Here is a 23,927-nt window from a genome sequence, read left to right as displayed (position 1 = left end):
TCAGGTCCGGAATCTAAGCACTATTTTACAGGGAATAAAATTGATCACTTCTAAAGTAACTTACTTTTTAATGTAGCAGTGCCATTCTACTACCAGACGCTTCAGCCGCCCACTTCAAAACTCATTTTTCCTCTTAACTTTACCATCACTTTAATCTATACATTATACATTCTTAATCAAGTATATACCGTCAGAAGTAACTGCTGAGGAAACACTTTCAGTCTTCTGATCTTCATTCTCATCGTCAATATAATTTGTCTCCAAACTGAATTTTGATTCATGTTTAACATCAGTAAATTCGTTCTGATCCTCACAGGCCAGATCTCCCAGCTTTTCTGCATCATTCTCACCATCCTTTATGCTATTACTTATGTCTAGAAAATTAAACACAACAGATTATAAACAATAAGGGCAAGATTACGAGCAGAGCACACCTTTTGCGCCCAAACGACAAGGGTTTTTTTTTTTTTTTATCGCAAGAGTTTGCGCTCGTAGGAATTACCACTCAAATTACAAGTTGAAAGTAAACACGATCACTTGAGTGCAATTTACGCTAGAATGATTACTGCAACTTCAGAGCTCTGGTTAACTGTTTCGCAAAACATAAAAAGTTGCACAGAAGACATCAAAAATGCATTACAAGTACAGTTAAACTCATAACACTAATAAAAAATTATACATAAAAATATTGACACAAAAGTTAAGGGCTCAAAGATATAAGATCTCAGGCAGGCAAAGAGCTTTAACATTCAGAATATATATATATATATATATATATATATATATATATATATATATATATATATAGTATATATATATATATATATATATATATATATATGTATATAGGGTTGCAACGATACCATTTTTTTATGACTGAGTACAAGTACCGATACTTGTTTTCAAATACTCGCCGGATACCAATTACCGATACTTTTTTTTTTTTAATGACATGTGACAGTTTACCAAGCACAATACAGACTAATTATTTAAGATTCCTTCTTTATAATTATAAAGGTCTGTAATTCAAAAGACATTATGAAATAATATAAAAGTTCACCTCAATATGTTTACAAATAAAAAAAAAAATATTACAATAAAATATTACATTTAAAGGGGTGATGCAATCGGGTTGTAGGGATGTTATATAACATCATTCTGACATTTATATGGAGGTTCAACTCTAAGTTGAACAGTCTTTCACTTTCCACACTACTGCATGGGGCAGAAAGATATTTTTGGGCCATTCCATTTTTGGAAATCTGTTTATTAACTGCCCAGTACTTCAGGGGTTTGTCTGAATCAGGTACAGTGAGCTCTCCTACAATAATACAAATAACAGCAATTTGTATTGGCAGAACAGTAGTAAACAATTTTTAGTCGAGTCTCCACTCCAGTTTAAAATGAAATAGGAACATGCAGAATGAAAAACGCCACAAGATAGCATATGGGTAGGAAGTAGAGGTACGGTTCAAGTATCGGTGCATATATGTGTGTGTGTATATATATATATATATATATATATATATATATATATATATATATATATATATATATATATATATATATATATATATATATATATATATATATACTCGTTCTCTTTGTATCCCTTGTTGAAAAAGAATACTCACATATCCTACACTAGTTGGAGCTAGTTGCTGATTGGTGCCTGCACACATTTGTCTCTTGTGGTTGGCTAACTAGATGTGTTCAGCTAGCTGCCAGCAGTGCAATGTGGTTCCTTCAGCAAAGGATAACAAGATAATGAAGCAAATTTGATAACAGAAGTAAATTAAAAAGTTGTTTCAAACTGTATGTTCTACCCAAGTCATGAAAGATAATTGAGGTTTCCTGTTCCTTAAAGAGACATTAAACCCTAATTTTTTTCTTTCATGATTCAGATAGAGAATACGATTTAAAACAACTTTCTAATTTACTTCTATTATCTAATTTGCTTCATTCTCTTGATATTCTGTCCTGAAAAGCATATCTAGATAGGCACAGTAGCTGCTGATTGGTGGCTGCACATAGATGCCTCATGCGATTGGCTCACCCATGTGCATTGCTATTTCTTTAATAAAGGATATCTAAATAATGAAGCAAATTAGATAATAGAAGTAAATTGGAATGTTGTTTAAAATTGTATTTCTCTGTCTGAATCATGAAAGATTCTTTGGGGGTTTAATGTCCCTTTAAAGTAGATTAAAATATGTAAAATCATATTTATGAAATATTTCGTTTTCAGTAAAGATTTTAGCTATGTATTTACTGTAAATATTTCACATTCCGATGTTCTGCACACAGCAGAATATGTTCTTTGTATTTATATATATATATATATATATATATATATATATATATATATATATATATATATATATATATATATATATATATATATATATAAATAAATCAATGTAAATATTTGCATAGGAAATTATTAAATCTAGGCAAGTATCCCCGCTTGCTTTTCCCCAGAAATTCTTAATATACAATGTTTCCAATGCACAAGAGAATTGTGGGTAAGATATGCAAATTAGATATGCAAATTCTCCGGGGTTTTTTCTTCAAAAATACTGTTTTGACACAGCGATCCTTTTAAACAGGATTATGACAGCAAACCAGAAATCACTCACTAGACAAGCCTGTTTCGTTCTTTTTGGAACTCATCAGTAGGAGATAGATTTCTGGTTACTGCATTGGAAAAGCTATTTTCATGGTTAAACAAAAATTCATTAAAATTATGGGGGGAGATAAAAAACTGAAATTAAAATCCTCCATGTCTCAAAATTAAATGAATGTAAGTATTTGCATAGGAAATTAGTACATCTAGGCAAGTATCCCCGCTTGCTTTTCCCCAGAAATTCTTAATATACAATGTTTCCAATGCACAAGAGAATTGTGGGTAAGATATGCAAATTAGATATGCAAATATATATATATATATATATCATATATTGTACCAAAAAAAACACATTAGATATATGTATTTATGAGTAAATAGAATATATTCTGTATGTGAAGAACATTGGAATGTGAAATATTAATATTTTCATGCCAAGTTAACGCAATTGAGAATATGTAATCATGTTTGCGCGAGAGTGGGGTGTTTTTCCACTATTTTTTCTCCATTGCCTTCTATGGGGAAATACGTGAACATGCACGCAATATTCTAACTTCGGATTTTTGCACTATTAGGGTTACTGCGAGAGTAAAAACCGTTTACTTTCTACTCATAATACGAGCGGAAAAAATCTTACTTCGAGCGCAATTAACCCTCTAACGGGAGCGTTAAAGGGATAGTAAAGTCCAAATTTAGCTTTCATGATTCAGATAGGGCATGTAATTTTAAAGAACTTTCTAATTTATTTTATTTTTTTATCATCAAATTAGCTTTGTTCTCTTGTTATTCTTAGTTGAAAGCTAAACCTAGGTAGGCTCATATGCTAATTTCTAAACCCTTGAAAGCCGTCTCTGCATTTGACAGATGTTCACAGCTAGAGGGCGTTAGTTCATGTGCTTTATATAGATAACACTGTGCTCATGCACGTGATGTTATTTTAGAGTAAGCACTAAATTGCCTGAAATGCAAGTCTGTCAAAAGATCTGAGATAAGGAGGCAGTCAGCAGAAGCTTAGATACAAGGACGAGACTGCATCAAATAACTTTGTCTCTTATCTGAATGAAAATAATATGGGTATAATACTAACACCTGAATTCAATAAAACTCACATTAATTTTCTAGACTTAACAATTTTTGTTGAAGCAGGAAATATACACACTAGGACCTTTTTCAAAAGCTGTGACATGAACACTTATATAAGGAGAGACAGTGAACACCATCCAACCTGGCTAAAAGCAATCCCTAAAGGACAATTTCTCCGTATACGAAGAAATTGTGATACCACAGATGATTTCAATACCCAATCTAAGATAATTAAAGAAAGATTTGAGCAAAAAGGCTATGACAGCAACACATTAGAACAAGATAGAGTTGAAGTGGGAAACAGGAATCGAGATTCTTTAATACTGAACACTGACAAAAAAAGTACCAATAATCCAAATTTTCCAAGATTCATTACCACATACAATAGTGGACACAAACAGATCAAACATATTATAAATCAACATTGGAATGTTCTAAAAAATGATGAATACTTAAATAATATCATTCCAAACAAACCTTTGATAACTTTCAGGAAGGGAACAAACTTCAAACAAAAATTGGCACCTTCCCTTATCAAGGGGATGAAGCCACCTAAACCTATCCAAATTGCCAATTTAACAGGATTTTATACATGTGGACATTGTAAAGCATGCAATTATACTAAAAAGACACATAAGACATTCACTTCTTCAGTAACAAATAAATCATACACAATAAAAGATTTCATCACTTGCAAAACCAAAAATATAATATATTTACTTCAGTGTAATTGTCAGATTCAATATTTAGGACAAACTTCAAGATTTGCTAAAACTCGTATATTAGAACACCTTAATAAAATTGAAAAAGAAAAAGAAGATCATGGTGTCCCTTTACACTATAATAATTGTCCTCTATACGATAAAAAACATCTATCATGGATAGGTATAGAGAAGGTTTCATTACACTGGAGAGGGGGAGAGATAGAAAAAGAACTCAATAGAAGAGAATTATGGTGGATACACACATTAAAAACATATGGACATTATGGTTTAAATAAAGATATTAGAGTGGCAGCGTTCATATAATTTATTTTATTTTCATTTTATTTTATTTTATTTTATATTTAATATATTTAATAAATTATTTTATTCTGTTTAGGTTTCATTATATTTCAAATAGTCTAATATTTATCCCAATTACATACACAATATTACTGTGATTCTGTTCAGAAATTATATGTGAAGATAAATTTATATTTGATGGCAAAATTTATATTTGATGGCAAAATTTATACTTGATGGCGAAATTTATATTTAAAATTCATATTTGATGGCAAAGTTTATACATTTGATGGCAACATCGATATTCGAGTGCATGTTGCACTAATTAATATTCAAAAGAAATTGAAAAGGTTGTAACCCAAGATTTTTGTGAAATATTGTCACGAAGTTGTCTATGTCTGTAATATATATGATTCAAAGTGACTTGCACTTTTCATTACATACTCCCTAGAGAATCCAAAATACTGGCTATCAATGGAACATAGTAAAATGTCGCTCACAGAGAGATTGGTCAATCCGAGACATGTGACACGGAACTCATTGGACAAACCGGAGCTTAGGCCTTTACATACGAAGCATTGAAAACAACGCTCTCTACCTGATTGATGAGAACATATGACCACGCATCATCTGGCGGACCTGAAAAGAAACTGCTTAAAACCAGGACTTGAAAGGGAACTTTATTTTTCTCCCCTCTGATTGGCCAAAAGGCTTTTTTTCATTTATACCAATCCAATTTGAAAAATTATTGAGAGTTTAAGCGCCAAAAGCTTAAATACAAAATAAATAAATATCATTCTCAAAACACAATTGGATTGGAATAAATACAAAATTAAAATGTTTTATTTGTGAGTCCTATTCCGGTGTTTACCACCGGAACAGGAACAATGATTACCTGTATAAATACACCTGTTAACACTCCAAAGGCAGCACTTCCAATTGTTTTTACTGCTCTTGAAAAAGACGACACTGTCGTTGAAACGCGTAGAGCCAAGATAAATAAGAGCATTTTATTATGTTTTAATAAATATTTGTTTTTTACCACAACAAGTATTTTTGCTGCCTTTTTGGAAGTAATTTCAAACTACACAATACGTTCTGAGGAGCCGGATTCCGAAATTTATCGGAGTGAGTATATTGCACTTTTTATCAAGCAAAAGATTCAATTACCTGCAGTGCAATTTTCATTATCCACAGACACAAACACAGTGTGGAAATTGGGAAAGTTGAGACAGAAAAACCTTTCGAAGAAGCTGAACTCTGAATTTTTCGGAGTGAGTATACTGCACATTAATTTGTTGTTAACTTCTGCAAATCACAAGCCAAGTTTTTCTTTCTTCAGTGTGTACGTCCATATACACGAGATTCAAGATCAGCGCCTCTATATATTCGATTCAATTACAGAGGTAAGAAGTATATTTCTATAACAGTGTAGGTTATGTAAAAAAGGCAAATAAAGGGATTATCTATCTTTTTAAAAAATAACATTTTTGGTGTTAACTTGCGCTCTACTCATAATCTGGCCCTAAACGTTTCTCCTTCCCACTTGAAAAAAATATGTTAATATTAAGACTACCTAATGTATGGTACCCTTTTGTAACATTGCGTAATATATATATAATATTATATAATATATCACAATATAAGGCAATTGAACTCTCTGGTTTAAAGCACACAAGAAGTTTACTGTAATTTAGTTAAAATAATTTGTATTGATTGCAATACAACATAAGAAAATTTCTGTATCACCATAGGTCCCCCCGACATTGGGAGTTACATAACAGTAGTCTCTATTACATCATTTAAACTGTAATTTTGCAAAATATGCTTTGTTCTATAGGCTAGAGACATACTCCTTAAAAAGACCCTAGAGTATGCTAAACTTCTTTATTGCAGCCAGTTAGGGACAAATATAAATGAACTCCTGCACTGAACAAGCAATCACTGTGTAGAATGTTGAAGGGTCAGAGACCTGGATCTTGCAGGATACATTAAAAACTTCTCTGTGTACAGTGTGTGTGTGGGGGGGGGAGGAAACAAATTGTCAGAGAAAAATTACAGAAAACCATGCAATTTTTATTTTTAACAGGCTGTAAATCTAGTGGTTTAGAGCCTTGTTTCTCAACCTGTGGTACGTGTAACCTGGAGGTACCTGGAGCATTGACAAGGTGTACTCAGGGACTTTTCTTCTTTCTTTCTTTTGGCGCTGATGCAGCTAAATTAAACATTCAATATATCCCAGAAATCAATGTTTATCATATTTACTCTCAAGCACCTCTAACAGGCCAGACTGTATTTCCCTTTCTGAGCTGGTCAGCTGCTCTTTCACAGTGACCGATTCAAACTTGTTTTTTTGGATGTCTCATTAGTTGCTTTCTTGATTATTTGCTGCATTTGCATTCAGTAAAAATGGATTTTAACAAATTTCTGAAAGCCAGAAAATATATATGTTATCAATTTGTCCCTTTCTATGGTATGCATGATTTATGTGTTAGAGTTGGGGGTACTTAGAACAAACAATTATGCCTGTGGGGGTATGTGCTACAAAAAAGGGTGAGAAACAGGGGTTTAGAGCACCAACAAGATGGCTTAGATTAGAAAATCTCATAAGCCAGTGCAAATTCTGCTGTAACACTGATAAGGCCCAAAGAAGTCCGAAACAATTGTCTGTGGTTTCCATGTTCCTCGTTCAGAGGAAGATTGCCTGATATTTCAGGGCTGGACTGATCTGTATTGGTGGGATCAGACTGATATACTTAAAGGGCCATGATACCCAAATGTTGAAACACTTGAAAGTGATGCAGCATAGTTGTAAAAAGCCGACTAGAAAATATCACCTGAACATCTCTTTAAAAAAGAAAGATATTTTACCTCAAAATGTCCTAAGTATTCACACCCCACTGCAAAGGGCTTTAAAGGGACAGTCTAGGCCAAAATAAACTTTCATGATTCAGATAGGGCATGTAATTTTAAACAATTTTCCAATTTACTTTTATCACCAACTTTGCTTTGTTCTTTTGGTATTCTTAGTTGAAAGCTTAACCTAGGAGGTTCATATGCTAATTTCTTGGACCTTGAAGGCCACCTCTTTTCAGAATGCATTTTAACAGTTTTTCACCACTAGAGGGTGTTAGTTCACGTATTTCATATAGATAACACTGTGCTCGTGAAGTTATCTGGGAGCAGGCACTGATTGGCTAGACTGCAAGTCTGTCAAAAGAACTGAAATAAAGGGGCAGTTTGCAGAGGCTTAGATACAAGATAATCACAGAGGTTAAAAGTATATTATTATAACTGTGTTAGTTATGCAAAACTGGGGAATGGGTAATAAAGGGATTATCTATCTTTTTAAACAACAAAAATTCTGGTGTAGACTGTCCCTTTAAGCAGCAAATCAGTATGTCTGTCCTGGGACAGGCAAGGGAGTGAGCTTCGTGAACACTCATCTTATTTCCCTATTCAGTTTAAGGAACTTTACCATGAAATCTCATGAGAGTTAAGTGAAATCTCAGGAGATCACAGTAAAAGAGTTCATGACCTCAGCACTGCTGATGCCGATTGGCTGCTGTTCAATTCTTAATTTTTATTTATTTTATTATTTTTTTACCTGCAGCTGGGCAGATAACTTTTTACACAGAACTTACTCTGCTAAGCTGAGGAAATTGTGAGGTAAAATATCTTCCTTTTTTAAATAGAGATGCTCAGGTGATATTTTCCTGTCATCTTTTTACAGTTATACTGCATCAGTTTCAAGTGATTTAGCATATGAGTATTAATTCCCTTTAAGGAAAGTTTTCCTCTGTGAAAGCACAATTGGGCAAACAGAGGCTGTTCCCTGGGTGGTCACAACAAGTTATTGAGCTATTGTGTGTTCCTGGTTGAGCACTTTTTCTTGTTGCTGCTGTAACTACAAGGAGTCTCTACAGTCTACACCAGTGTCATTAAGTAGCAGCCAGAGCAGATATAAAGCATTACTTGAGCACAGGGGGGGAATCACAAATTCTGATTGAGTGACTACAAAGAAAGCGCAGTAAACATTGAAACACATTGAACACTGCTGCACATGTTGTGTGCTTCTGTAACAGCACCATTTTTATAGAATAAAGGCAAATTGATAATTAAAAAAAAAGGGGTGTTCACTCTTTTTAGTTCTATGGACCTGTTTCCGGATGTGGAAACCAAGTTAGGCCAAAAGCACCCTATATGGGTAAGAAATTAAAAGGGATATGAAACCCAAAAATGTTATTTTGTGATTCAGACAGATCATACCATTTAAAAAGCAAACACATTTTCTTAGTTTCCATGATATTATGTGTTGTAGAAATACCTAGGTAGGCATCTGGAGCACTACATCACAGGAAATAGTGCGGACATCTAGTGCCCTTGCAAATGGATAACATTCTTGCAAAACTGCTGCCATATTGTGCTCCAGAAATAGGCCGGCTCCTAAGCTACATACCTGCTTTTTAACCTTTTAACGCCGTTATGCCGTTCTATTCCGTCATATTTACACTGGGCTTTAAAGCCGTTATGACGGAATAGAACGTCATATCAAACGGCTGTCCTGAAGCCTTCTGCGCTTCAAGGACTTGATCGCGGTCTGGAGGGCGTTCCTAGGGTTGTAGGGACGCCCCCCAGATGCGATCCAATAATTGAAATCTCGCGATCGTATGCACGATCGCGTAGTTTCAATTTGTCTACATCGGAACAGGTGTTCCGATGTAGACACTTTAACCCTGTCACGAAAGGGTTAAAGAAAGAGAACAAAGAAAAATTCAAAATAGAAAGTTGTTTAAAATTGCATGCTCTATCTGCATCATGAAAGAAAAATGTTGGGTTTCATATCCCTTTAAGCTTTGTAAACATTTCTGGTTCATTATGTGATTTAGTTACTAAACAGCTCAAGATGTTAAACGAGTCAAATCTGTACTGTTATGGGAACAGGAGTTTGAGATTGATAAACACTGCACAGCATCAATGTAAAAAGTTTACCTTCTTCCCCTGCGCTTTCATCCCCAGATGCTGCAGATTTTTCATTCACATCGTCATTTTCTTCCACATCAGACTCTGCACTCTCACCCTCTAAACCCTCTTCATCCTCACTCTCTTCCTCTTCTTCCTCCTCTTCTTCCTCATCAGACACACTTCTTAAGGTTGCCAGCAGTTGCTGGTACATGTTCACCTGTTCGGGTTCACTTTCGACCTCACTCTCAAGACTGGATTCATCATCTGAGCTGTCACGCTGAGAGAGTGTTGAAAATATTTCTAAAGTGTAACATCTCAAGAATAAAACATAGTGTAACGTCAAAAATATAAACAGAAATGTAACTTCTACCTCCCTTGTAAGTATATATTTTTATTTTTTTAAGAAATTCCTATTTCTTCTCACACTGCTGTCTTTAAAGTGAAGGTCAATTTTCATGTGAAAGTGCCCGGGTTTTTAAAAAACTATTTAAAACAAGGGCACTTTCATTCATGAAAATTGACATTTCAGCCGTTTTTTAAAAATATACTTACCTTTTCTTCTTGAAGCCCCTCCAGTGCTTCACCAGCCCGTCGCAAGCCTCGTCATACGTCAGCAATGACGATTCCGGCATCCTCTAATCACGGCTTCCCCCCAGGGTAATCATTTCCTGAGGCAACGCTGTGATTGGAGGAAGCAGGTTTCGTCATTGCTGGGTAAGTAAACCAGGAAGAAGCAGGTGGGGGCATCGTTTCAGAACAGCGATCCGGCGTTTCAGAAGAAGAAGGTAAGTATTTTTAAAATACGGTGCTATGTCAATTTTCATGAATGAAAGTGCCCATGTTTTTAATCGTTTTTTTAAAAAACGGGCACTTTCACATGAAAATTGAACTTCACGTTAAATGTCTATTAGAAACAAAAAGTTGCCGGGTCCCGAGTGAATTAAAAAGTAATAAACTTTATTGGAGCAAGTGGAAAAAAAGTGGAAAAAAACATCCAGCGTGTCCGTCGGATCATCTGACGCATATTGGCTGTATGCCGTAGTCATAGCTTAATCCGGAAAAGGCAGGCTGGTTCATTTAAACACCAAACACTTCCTTTATTGGATAAAAGCAATATGCATTAAGCGGACCTCATTGGAGGATTTGTCACTTGAAGGTAAAGGGATAGGAAAGTCAAAATTAAACTTGTATGAATCAGATAGAGCATGTCATTTTAAATGTGCTTCGTTCTCTTAGTATCCCTTGTTAAAAAAATGAATACGCACATATCATACACTAGTGGGAGCTGCTGCTAATTTGTGCCTGCACACAGTTGTCTCTTGTGATTGGCTAAATAGATATTTTCAGCTTCCTGTCAGTAGTGCAATGCTGTCAATTCAGCAATAGAGAACAAGAGAATTAAAAAAATTTGATAATAAAATTAAATTGGAAAGTTGTTTAAAATTTTATGTTCTATCTGAATCATAAAAGAAAATTTGGGGGTTTACTGTCCCTTTAAAGACCTTAGTATATATATCTCAAAAGTACAGACCCATTATTAATCACTCCATTAATACTAATGGTAATAATTATAATAGATATAATTTTACAAACTGAAGTATAATTTATATAAGCTCCACCTACATTATGTTCATTGTAGACATTTGTCAAAATACCCTGTATAGTCGGCTATAGTAAATCAGAGCTATAAAACTCATTTTATAATTTACGAAGAATATAGGGAAAATATCAGTATTAAAACAGTATTATCAGCAGAAAAAGGCAGAATATTTAATGAGCTGTGTCTAACACATTTAACACATGAACCACCAGCGAACAGCTGGTCCTCTGACTGAGCAGCCACTACAGAAAGCAACACCTAGGTATATTAAGCCTGGATAGGCAAATGATCTCTAAAATATATATAATAATATATAAATAACACTTATACATGACTAAGGGCAACAGGCCCGAAACGTTGTCTTGATCTGTATACCCTTGGGAGATTCCAATAAACGTGAACTTTTGAATAAGTTTAGTGAGTGCTGCTGTCTTTGGAAACTTGCATGAAACTGTATTCCAAAACACTAAACAGACACTGCCAAGTCTGAACTAATTATCTGCCATGTTTTGCCTTTGCTGTGGATATCTATTGCTTGCATAATAGTCAGTTAAAATCTCTACAAAAAGTCCACTGAAACACCTGTGATATACTTCTTTCCTATAGTATTTTGCTTAACCCCTTAGTGACCAACGACGTATGGGGTACGTCCTGCAAAAAAATGCAGTTAATGACCAAGGACGTACCCCGTACGTCGTTGGTCTTTGAAAGCAGTGGAAGCGATCCTGATCACTTCCAACTGCTTTCATGTTATAGCAGTGATGCCTCGATATTGAGGCATCCTGCTATAACATTTTTTAGCCCACCGATGAAGAGAGAGCCACCCTGTGGCCCTCTCTGCATCGGCCATCTATGGCCATGTTCGTTGGTGGGTGGGAGCTGATCCAGGGAGGCGGGTGGGCGGCCATCGGTGGGGAAGGGGGCGAGATCGAGTGCGCGTGCACGTGCGCGAGTGCGCGCGCGTGCACGTGAGTGGGTGCGCGCGCGTGCACGGGAGCGGGTGCGCGCGCGCGCGGGTGGGAACCCTACACTATGGAACAAAAGTTAAGTGTTACACGGTGGGAGAGAGGGTGGGAACAGAAATTAAGTAGTTATTTAACGATCTGGGAGGGTGGGAGGTTGGGGGTTGAGGGGGGGCAGCTACACTACAGAAAATATATTTTTTTAAATAATAAAATAAAATAAAAAATATATTTGATTTCAAACTGGGTACTGGCAGACAGCTGCCAGTACCCAATATGGCGCATAATAAGGCAGAGAGGGGGGTTAGAGAGCTGTTTGGGGGGGATCAGGGAGGTTGGGGGCTAAGGGGGGATCCTACAGAGCAGAATTATCATTTTTATTTTTTTTTAAATCCCCAAAAAAATCTTATTTTAGTACTGGCAGACTTACTGCCAGTACTTAAGATGGCGGGGACAATTGTGGGGTGGGGGAGGGAAGAGAGCTGTTTGGGAGGGATCAGGGGGTGTGATGTGTCATGTGGGAGGTTGATACCTACACTAAAGCTAAAATTAACCCTGCAAGCTCCCTACAAGCTCCCTAATTAACCCCTTCAATGCTGGGCATTATACACGTGTGGTGCGCAACGGCATTTAGCTGCCTTCTAATTACCAAAAAGCAAAGCCAAAGCCATATATGTCTGCTATTTCTGAACAAAGGGGATCCCAGAGAAGCTTTTACAACCATTTATGCCATAATTGCACAAGCTGTTTGTAAATAATTTCAGTGAGAAACCTAAAATTGTGAAAAATTTAACGCTTTATTTTTATTTGTTAGCATTTGGCGGTGAAATGGTGGCATGAAATATACCAAAATGGGCCTAGATCAATACTTTGGGTTGTCTACTACATTATACTAAAGCTAAAATTAACCCTAAAAGCTCCCTACAAGCTTCCTAATTAACCCCTTCAATGCTGGGCATAATACATGTGTGGTGCGCAGTGGCATTTTGCGGCCTTCTAAATACCAAAAAGCAATGCCAAAGCCATATATGTCTGGAATTTCTGAACAAAGGGGATCCCAGAGAAGCATTTACAACCATTTGTGCCATAATTGCACAAGTTGTTTGTAAATAATTTCAGTGAGAAACCTAAAGTTTGTGAAACAATTTGTGAAAAAGTGAACAATTTTTTTTATTTGATCGCATTTGGTAGTGAAATGGTGGCATGAAATATACCAAAATTGGCCTAGATCAATACTTTGGGATGTCTTCTAAAAAAAAATATATGCATGTCAAGGGATATTCAGGGATTCCTGAAAGATATCAGTGTCCCAATGTAACTAGCGCTAATTTTGAAAAAAAGGGGTTTGGAAATAGCAAAGTGCTACTTGTATTTATGGCCCTATAACTTGCAAAAAAAGCAAAGCACATGTAAATATTGGGTATTTCTAAACTCAGGACAAAATTTAGAAACTATTTAGCATAGGTGTTTTTTGGTGGTTGTAGATATGTAACAGATTTTGGGGGTCAAAGTTAGAAAAAGTGTGTTTTTTTCCATTTTTTCCTCATATTTTATAATTTTTTTTATAGTAAATTATAAGATATGATGAAAATAATGGTATCTTTAGAAAGTCCATTTAGTGGCGAGAAAAACGGTATATAATATGTGTGGGTACAGTAAAGGAGTAAGAGGAAAATTACAGCTAAACACAAACACTGCAGAAATGTAAAAATAGCCTTGGTCCCAAACGGACAGAAAATGGAAAAGTGCTGTGGTCCTTAAGGGGTTAAAGCAACATACCAGTCAAAATTTAAATGCACATAGATGTATTACATCTTTAAATAGAAACATATCTGCAATATACATGTATTGGCATAAATGCTTCTAGTAAAAGTTATCACTTTTTTTTAACATTTTTCTCTGCATGTGAAGCATAGCTAGATATTGTCACTGCACCCACATTTTAAATAATGCAGCTGCTCAGATCATCAATGGGGCTTGTATCATGTGATACTTTTAATAAATACAAATAGCTTAGAAAAATAAGAAAAATTACATGAAGTTTTAGAAAGGATGGTGCAGACACCTACCAGCTCAACAAGCTGAGTTGCTCCTTCTCGAGTAGAGACTCTGTAAAAAGAAAAATAAGTAATTTAACTTATAATTTAAGCAATAAGTTAGGGTGAAACCAAAAACTTGACAGCGTAATTTACTGTAGATATTCACATTATGCAGCTTTTGAACATATATGCATTCCTCTTGTATCTAAAGCCACTACACCCTTCACTTGTGCACTCTGGAACTCTTGCTCTGTTTGCAACAAGCTCACTTCTATACATGACCTTTTTCTCCCACCTTCTGGCTCTCACAGAAACTTGGCTCTCTCCTTTAGACACAGCATCCACTGCTGCATTGTCACATGGGGGCCTCCACTTTAGCCATACTCCTAGGTCTGGTAACAGACAAGGAGGTGGTGTAGGTATTTTTAGTTCCTCTCATTGCACCTTTAAACAAATACAACCCATCTCTTCTCTCACATTTTCCTCATTCGAAACCCACATGATTCGCTTATTCTCTCCCCTCTCTATACATGTTGCAGTAATATACTGCCACCCTGGCTGCTCAACTCAATTTCTAGATAACTTTGCTGCCTAGCTACCTGTTGTCCTTTCCTCAGACACTCCTGCCCTCATTCATGGTGACTTCAACGTCCCTCTTGATAATCCCACTGCCTCCTCTGCAAAACAACTTCTGCAACTCACTTCCTCTTTCGGTCTGTCACAATGGACTGACTCTCCCACTCACAAAGTCATTACCTTGATCTGATCTTTAGCTATCGATCCACTATTTCAAGCTTCACAAACTCCCCTTTTCCTCTTTCTCACCATCATCTCTTCACTTGCAACATCTCATCCCTCCCTACAACTCTCCCTCCTTCTACCCCTCACGCCAAACTTCACAGAAGCATTATGTCATTAGATCAGCAACAGCTCTCTAGTTCTCTTGAAACTCTCCGCTCATCCATCTCATCCTTTTCCTGCCCTGACCAATCTGCACTATAATTCCACCCTTATATCGGTCCTTGGCAATCTGGCCTCTCCTACCATAGCTTGGAAATCACACACTTACCCTCAGCCCTGGCATACTCCTCTGACACGGTACCTACGCAGACGTTCCCATACTGCTGAGCGGCACTGGAGAAAATCTCGGAGTTCAGCTGACTTTCTTCACTACAAGTTTAACTTGAACTCCTACTATTCTGCCCTTAATCTTTATAAGCGACACTACATCTCTACTCTTATCTCCACTCTTTCTTCAAAACGTCTGCTCTCCACTTTCAACACTCTTGTCTGTCCACCCTCACATCCTAATACAACTTCTCTGTCAGCTCAAGATTTTGCCAGCCACTTCAATAACAAAATCGATTCCATCAGAAACTAAATCAACTTAGCATGCTTCCAGCCTCTCACCCCTTCAAAAGCTTGCAATGAACCAAAACCTGAATAGCCATATATTTAACTCTTTCACCTCTGTTACTGAGGAAGACGTTTCAGCACTTATACTGCGCTCTTGCCTCACTACCTGTTCCCTCGACCCCATCCCCTTTACAGCTACTCCCCTCCCTCTCTTCTACCCTTACCCCTATACTCACACACATTTTCAACCTCAGCACCGGTATATTTCCCTCATCTCTGAAACATGCACTGGTCACACCTATCCTCAAAAAATCTTCCCATCCAACTTCCGCCCTATTTCCCTGCTCCTTCTTGCCTCAGAGCTTCTTTAAAAAGCTAGTACATGCACGCCTATCCTATTTACTTACATTACACTCCCTCTTTGACTTACTGCAATCTGGATTTCGCCCCCATCACTCCACAGAGACAGCAATCGTTAGGTTATCAACGACCTACTCACAGCAAAATCCAAAGGCCACTTCTCTCTGCTTACCCTCCTTGATCTGTCTGCAGCCCTTGATACTGTAGACCACCCTCTTTTGCTCCAAACCCTCCAATCCTTCTGCATTTGTGACACAGTCCTCTCGTGGTTCTCTTCCTACCTTTCTAACCGTACCTTTAGTGTAGCCTTTTCTGGGGCTTCCTCTGCCCCTTTACCACTTTCTGTTGGGGTACCGCAAGGCTCTGTCCTCGGTCCCCTTCTCTTCTCAATCTACAGGTCATCATTAGGTTCCCTAATAAAGTCCCACGGGTTTCAATATAATTTGTATGACGACAACACTCAAATCTACATCTCTGCTGCAGACCTATCTCCTTCCTTGCAAACCCGTGTCACTAACTGTCTCTAACATCTCTTCCTGGATGTCCCCTCACTACCTTAAGCTAAATCTCTCCAAAACTGAGCTCCTTATTCCCCCCCTTCTTCTAAAATTTCTACCCCCCTTCTCTCTATACCTGTCGACAACTCAGTCATTACTCCTAACCCGCATGCCCGATGTCTTGGGGTCACACTTGACTCAGATCTTTCTTTCACTCCTCACATTTAGGCCTTGGCTAAATCCTAGCGCCTCTACCTTAAAAACCATTTCTAAAATTAGACATTTCCTTACACAAGCCACAACTAAGATCTTAATCCACTCTCATTCTTTCCCGCCTTGACTATTGCAACTCAGTCCTCTCTGGTTTTCCTAGCTGCCATCTAGCTCCTTTGAAATTCATAATGAATGCCTCTGCCAGGCTCATCTTCCTTACACGTTGCTCTTCATCTGCTGCACCTCTCTGCCAATCAATTCACTGGCTTCCTCTTGCCTCCAGGATTAAATACAAAATCCTGACTCTGACATACAAAGCCCTCAACTGCACTGCTCCCCTCTATATCTCTGACCATGTCTCCAGATACTCTCCAGCCCCTCTCTTTTGCTCCGCTTACGACACACACATTGTCATGTTTTCTTGGACAGTCATTCTAACTGTGGACAGTGGTATGATTAACAAATGAAGCAGTGTAAGCCACATGCACACACAAATATATATATATATATATATATATATATATATATATATATATATATATATATGTATTATACACATACATATATAATATACAATCACATACACAGTTACACACATATACATATATATATATATATATATATATATATTTTATTTTTATTTATTTTTTCCTTCTTTTTAATTTGACTGAAAATGAGCCCTGCTCCTGTCCAGGAATCCAATAAAGGCATACTAGCAATAGGGGTGGGGGGCTGCTCCTTTCAGAAATGCTGTGCCTTGCTGATATCAAATACACTGTAGATGCAGTTAAGTTAACCCAGCAGCAGAGGGGACTGCAGTTTTAGCCTTTTTGGTAGCCGTGGGGTTAACTGCATCTGCTATGTATTTGATCCGTTTTAGAGAGCAGGAGATTGTGTGGGAGGTTCCATAATGTTTACATACCCCAAGTTTCAGACTGCAGACGTCCCTAGGGGGAAATATAAGTAAGTGGCTTTCCCTCCTTCATTCCAGCATGGGCTCTGCTTTTAGACTTCTAGATTGATCGGCTGGCCGGCTGCTACCGAGTTCAGAAAGTGAAAGTAAAACAGCTTTTTTTTTTTACAAATGTGTGCTAAAAGCAACCACTAGATGGAGCTGGTTTGCAAGAAATCACATACAAATCAATGCATTACAGCCACTTCAAAGGATTTTTTTTTTTAGCAAAAAATTGCGACTCTCACGGTTTTTAAATTGCAGCGATTAATCGCGGTTTTAAATCGCATATGCGATTAATCATGCAGCCCTACTCCACAAGACTCTCCCCTAGTTTTGAAAGACTCTTCTGTTCAGGGATGCATACAACCTACACTAACACAGCTGCCAGTACCCAAAATGGTGGGAAATAGTTAGTGTGGGGTGTGTTAGAGAGCTGTTTGGGGGGGGGACCAGGGAGGTTGGGGGCTAAGGGGGGATCCTACAGAGCAGCATATGTAAATATGCTTTAAAAAACAACAAAAAAAAATCAAAGATAGCTTTTATTTTAGTACTGGCAGACTTTCTGCCAGTACTTAAGATGGCAGGGACAATTGTGGGGTGGGGGAGGGATGAGAGCTGTTTGAGAGGGATCATGGGGTGGGATGTGTCAGGTGGGAGGCTGATCTCCACACTAAAGCTAAAATTAACCCTTCAAGCTCCCTACAAGCTACCTAATAAACCCTGTCACTGCTGGGTATATTACAAGTGTGGTGCGCAGCGGCATTTAGCGGCCTTCTAATTAACAAAAAGCAACGCCAAAGCCATATATGTCTGCTATTTCTGAACAAAGGGGTTCCCAGAACAGCATTTACAACCATTTGTAAAATAATTGCACAAGCTGTTTGTAAATAATTTCAGTGAGAAACCCAAAGTTAGTGAAAAAGTGAACGATTTTTTTATTTGATCGAATTTGGCGGTGAAATGGTGGCATGAAATATATCAAAATGGGCCCAGATCAATACTTTGGGTTGTCTACTACACTAAAGCTAAAATTAACCCTACATGCTCCCTACAAGTTACCTAATTAACCCCTTCACTGCTGGGCATAACACAAGTGTGGTGCGCAGCAGCATTTAGCTGCCTTCTAATTACCAAAAAGTAATGCCACAGCCATAAATGTCTGCTATTTCTGAACAAAGGGTGGCTTGACATGTACCAAAATGGGCCTAAATCAATACTTTGGGTTGTCTTCTAAAAAAAAATATATACATATCAAGGGATATGCAGGGATTCCTGACAGATATCAGTGTTCCAATGTAACTAGCGCTAATTTTGAAAAAAAGTGGTTTTGAAATAGCAAAGTGCTACTTGTATTTATTGCCCTATAGCTTGCAAAAAAGCAAAGAACATGTAAATATTGGGTATTCCTAAACTCAGGACAAAATTTAGAAACTATTTAGCATGGGTGTTTTTTAGTGGTTGTAGATATGTAACAGATTTTGGGGGTCAAAGTTAGAAAAATTGTGTTTTTTTCCATTTTTTCATCATATTTTATAATTTTTTTATAGTAAATTATATGATATGATGAAAATAATGGTATCTTTAGAAAGTCGATTCAATGGCGAGAAAAACGGTATATGATATGTGTGGGTACAGTAAATGAGTAAGAGGAAAATTACAGCTAAACACAAACACTGCAGAAATGTAAAAATAGCCTTGGTCCCAAACGGTCAGAAAATGGAAAAGTGCTGTGGTCACTAAGGGGTTAAAGGGACACTGAACCCAATTTTTTTCTTTTGTGATTCAGATAGAGCATGCAATTTTAAGCGATTTTCTAATTTACTCCTATTATCAAATTTTCTTCATTCTCTTGTTATGTTTATTTGAAAAGCAAGAATTTAAGTTTAGATGCCGGACCATTTTTTTTGAACAACCTGGGTTGTCCTTGCTAATTGGACAGCACCAATAAACAAATGCTGTCCATGGTTCTGAACCACAAATTTGCAGGCTCCTTAGCTTAGATGCCTTCTTTTTCAAATAAAGATATCAAGAGAACGAAGACAAAATGATAATAGAAGTAAATTATAAAGTTGTTTAAAATTACATGCTCTATCTGAATCATGAAAGAAAAATTTTGGTTCAGTGTCCCTTTAATGATAAGTCTCTATCTTATTTAGGGTTTCAAGATGTCCAATATATATAACTGGGAGTGGGGTGGCGGCGGCGCAGTAGCGGGTGAAGCCACCTCCCTGAAATGAGCTTTTGCAGGTTGGGATGTCAGACAAGCAGTAATTATAAACAGTATAGTCAGTGGTTAAAAAAGCACTACTGTAAGGTTTTCATGTTCCAGTCTTTGACCATAGTAACTATAGCTAATTGCTCTTTAGGTTACACTCACTGGTCATAAAATGGATGCTGTTCCCCGAATTCTTTAAGATGCTTCTTCTGTTTCTTGGTTAGATTGCTGATCTCTTCTCCCAGCCGCTGTTTTCTCCGCTTCCCCATTTTAATGCTGTTCTTGTTTTTTGTTTTTTTGTTTTTTTTTTCACATCCACGTGGGTTAGGCAACAAGTCCAAACTACTTCCGGGAATCAAATGTCACGTCACCCACGTGGTAAACCATAGAGTCAGTAAACCTGAAAAATTGTTGTCACTGTAATATGACGTCATCCAGAGAACCGAGCTCTGCTAGTTCCAAAACTAGTGTGGTTTACTGCTTCGCGGAAGTCATTGATTGGGTGGGTCCTGCTTTCTGGAAGTGACGTATACTAACAGCTTCCTATCTCACAACTGGGCTTCACACCTGACAAGCATTACTGTTTTTGAAATTTTGAATGGAGCCGACTGTTGCTGTATCGGAGGCGCTCCGGGGCCCTGGAGAAGTGGATGGGGATCGATTGGGGCGACTCCCGGAAAGGCTGCAGAAAAGGGAACAGGAGCGGATTCGAGAAACTGAGCGGCGGCGGGAAGAGAAGGAGAGTCAGGCTGTGCTGGAGGAGAAGAGCGGATACTTCAGTGCTGGTTTTGAGCCTGAGAGAGCGGCGCTGGAAGAGCAGCTCTCAGCTACTGATTCTGTTTGCGAACCCCGAGTGTTAGAGGAGATCACCGGCCGCCTGCAGCAGCTCCAGAAGTTACTTAATGACAGTATGAGGTTCCTGTCGCCCTATGATATCCGCAAGGCTCAGGAGGCGCTCACTCGACTCCAGGCAGTGCTGGATGAGAAGAGGAAACTGCAGCAGCCTAAAAAATTCGCTTTCAAGTCCCGTAAAAAAGAACCTACGGCTGGACCAGCACCACAGCCACCTCCCGACCAACAAACAGTACCCGCAAAGGTCCCAGACCCGGAGCCCTCAAGCTGTGGCTTCCAGGACCTCACCTCTCAGGTCTTGTTTATGGAACCTGCTGAGATCCAACAAAGGGACCTGTTGCTGTGTCAGCTGCGTGACTGCACCGTCACTCTGCGGGGTAGCCCAGCCACTCTACACTTGAGGGGCCTGCACGGTTGTAGGGTACTTTGTGGCCCCGTGTCCTCTTCTGTATTTGTAGATGGCTGCACAGATTGTATCTTTACCTTCCCCTGCCAGCAACTGCGCACCCACAGCACCTCCAATACCCGCTTTTACCTGCATGTCACCAGTAGGGCTATTATTGAGGACTGCAGTGGACTTTACTTCGCACCTTTCAATTGGACCTATGATGGTATCCTACAGGACTATAAAGTGTCTGGCCTGGACATAACCAGGAATAACTGGAATCAAGTTGATGACTTTAACTGGCTTGCAAGTGATGCTAGCTCCCCAAACTGGTGTGTAATTCCAGAAGATAGTAGAATAGCACAATGGAATTGATGCTGTACAAAGCAGCTCTAATATTATCTATTATTTACTATAGAGAAGCCTTAATGTTTGGCAGGAATTAAAGTATATGAGGTTACTGATCACTAATGTAACAATATATATAATAAAAGCTGTTGAAAATCTATGTATGCTTATTTTGCATGTTGACTGTGTATAGCACTATACTCATAGAAACTGCTAATTTATTTAAGTTGAGGTTTAGTTTTTAATCTCTTAAAACACAGTAATATAGTTTATTTTCATACAGAATGGATATTGGATGTTTTTTTTTTCCTGGAAAGTTACAAAAAAGATAGTACATTTATGTGAATATTTGTATTTTGTCAGCAAACACTTTTTTCGATGTAGCAAAGAATTTTATATCTAAATATATCATTAAAAAGTCCCAGATCTTAGGAACCATGGCTTACTAGCTTTAGTGGTTTGTCAAGTCAGCTGTACATGTATTAATCTAATGCAAAAGCTAATGTTCTGTATTGTTAAAGGGACAGTCAAGTAAAAAAACAACTTTTATTATTCAAATAGGGCATGTCATTTTAAACAACTTTACAATTTACTTTTATCACCAATTTTGCTTTGTTCTTTTGCTATTCTTAGTTGAAAGCTAAACCTAGGAGGTTCATATGCTAATTTCTTAGACCTTGAAGGCTGCCTCTAATCTACATGCATTTTGACAGTTTTTCACCACTAGAGGGCATTAATTCATGTGTTTCATATAGATAACATTGAGCTCATGTACATTCATTTACCGAGGAGTGAGCACTGATTGGCTAAAATGCAAGTCTGTCAAAAGAACTGAAATAAGGGGGCAGTCTGCAGAGGCTTAGATACAAGGTAATTACAGAGGTAAAACGTGTATTATTATAGCTGTGTTGGTTATGCAAAACTGGGGAATGGTTAATAAAGGGATTATCTAGCTTTTAGATCAACAAAAATTCTGGTGTTGACTGTCCTTTTAAGAGTGTGCATGTGCGTAATCTCAACTAAGGGGTTAAAATATAGCTAAAGTCCTGCTTAGGAGGTCTAACAATTGCAGTTTTTGAGAAGAACATGGCTCTTGATGTACAATTAGCAGTGTCATATGCATGCTGAGGAGCTGTGATCTGTTGCGCCTCCCAAATTGGACTAGCTATATGTGTAACCATATCAGTGGTTATGCACATAGGAAGGGACACTAAGAAGAAAAAAATACTTGCCTTAACATGTTAAATATTTCATTTTTATGTTAGAGTCCATTTAGCTTGGGGGCCCATTCATCAATTATAATATATACAAATTAAATGTAAAGTTTAATGAATAAGTGAAAAGGTCCCCAAGCTAAATGGACACTGTACATCTAAAAAATACTCTTAAAAACAGGGGCACTTTCATTCATTAACTTTTACATTGATGCTTCTTTGTTTAAAATACCTTTTGTTTTATGGAAAGCAGACCTGCGATCCTCCTCCTGCAGCTAGCAGATCGATGACAAATCCGTGTTCCTCCAATCACTGTGTGCCCCCTTTGGCGTCCAGCTCGTGAGGCAACGCATCGATTGGAGGAAGCCAGGTTCGTCATTGATCTGCTAACTACAACAGGAGCTGCAGGCAGAGGATCGCCGGTCTGCTTTCCATAAAGAAAAGGTAAGTATTTTAAAAAAGAAGTTTCAATGTAAACTTTAACGATTGAAAGTGCCCGTTTTCTTAAGAGTATTTTTAGATACCGGGCACTTTTTCATTAAACTTTTCATTCACTTTAATATTAAACCCAGTTAGCTTAATTTCATAATTGGATGATTCTTCATTATAGCATGGTATTTTATCACCACCGAACCAACAAATCTGTGTGTTCAACACCTGCATCCACCCTGGAAATCTGTTTGCTTAACCAACACAAAGAGTTTGAATTTGTAGGTAAAGTACCACTCGGAAGCCACAGAGAACATCTGTCCCCTGTTTTTGTAAGTGTCGTAAACAAGGAATAATATCTACATACTGAATAGTTAATTACTTTGATATTTATAGTTAGGTTGTTGCTCGGCAGTTCTAACATTGCATTAGCAAAGTGGAACCTGTGTTTCATCAATATCGTATTCCTGTTTTGACTGACAGCTTATTCTTGCAAGGAATTTATTATATTCTAGTCTGTACTGGGAGCTGTCATATTTGTTAAATAACTAGATCATTCACATACGGAGCACAAGAATGTGTTTGTATCCTCGAGCTGCCAGCTATACAGAGTTGCCATTTAGCTTAGCAGCCTAAAAACAGGCTCTCATTCATCAGTGTAAATATGTATGGGTGTTTTTTGAGGGCGTAATTGATAAATAAGACCCTTAACCTGTGAAAGACATAATGCTTACAAGCTTCCACTCAAAACATTTTAAAATATTAGTGCTTTGGTAACTTTAAAAACAGTGTTTAATACATATTTAATTGGGAGGCAGGGACAT

The 23,927-nt window shown here is 37.6% G+C and overlaps 2 protein-coding genes across 2 annotated transcripts in view; one reads left to right on the top strand and one right to left on the bottom strand.

The window, feature by feature from the left end:
• UTP25 (UTP25 small subunit processome component) overlaps window positions 1-20,280 on the bottom strand; it is an 88,141-nt gene extending 67,861 nt beyond the window's left edge. The window contains exons 1-4 of the mRNA XM_053712368.1: window positions 20,038-20,280; window positions 14,310-14,349; window positions 9,706-9,955; window positions 189-374 (exon numbers count right to left, since the gene is read on the bottom strand). Of these exons, the coding sequence (XP_053568343.1) occupies window positions 189-374; window positions 9,706-9,955; window positions 14,310-14,349; window positions 20,038-20,144 (583 nt within the window). The 5' untranslated portion in view covers window positions 20,145-20,280. The remainder of the gene's footprint in view (window positions 1-188; window positions 375-9,705; window positions 9,956-14,309; window positions 14,350-20,037) is intronic.
• A 91-nt stretch (window positions 20,281-20,371) lies between these two features.
• TBCC (tubulin folding cofactor C) lies at window positions 20,372-21,620 on the top strand. Its single transcript, XM_053712369.1, has one exon. The coding sequence runs from the start codon at window positions 20,474-20,476 to the stop codon at window positions 21,485-21,487; it is 1,014 nt and encodes a 337-aa protein (XP_053568344.1). The 5' UTR covers window positions 20,372-20,473; the 3' UTR covers window positions 21,488-21,620.
• Window positions 21,621-23,927: the final 2,307 nt, after the last annotated feature.

Source organism: Bombina bombina, chromosome 4, assembly GCF_027579735.1.
Source record: "Bombina bombina isolate aBomBom1 chromosome 4, aBomBom1.pri, whole genome shotgun sequence".
Taxonomy (NCBI): Eukaryota; Metazoa; Chordata; class Amphibia; order Anura; family Bombinatoridae; genus Bombina; species Bombina bombina.
The sequence above is the reverse complement of the archived record's forward strand: the minus strand, read 5'-3'. Positions and strand labels throughout refer to the sequence as shown.

Coding starts and splice junctions, on each gene's coding strand:
- TBCC (XM_053712369.1), top strand. CDS start 20,474: ATGGAGCCGACTGTTGCTGTATCGGAGGCGCTCCGGGGCCCTGGAGAA.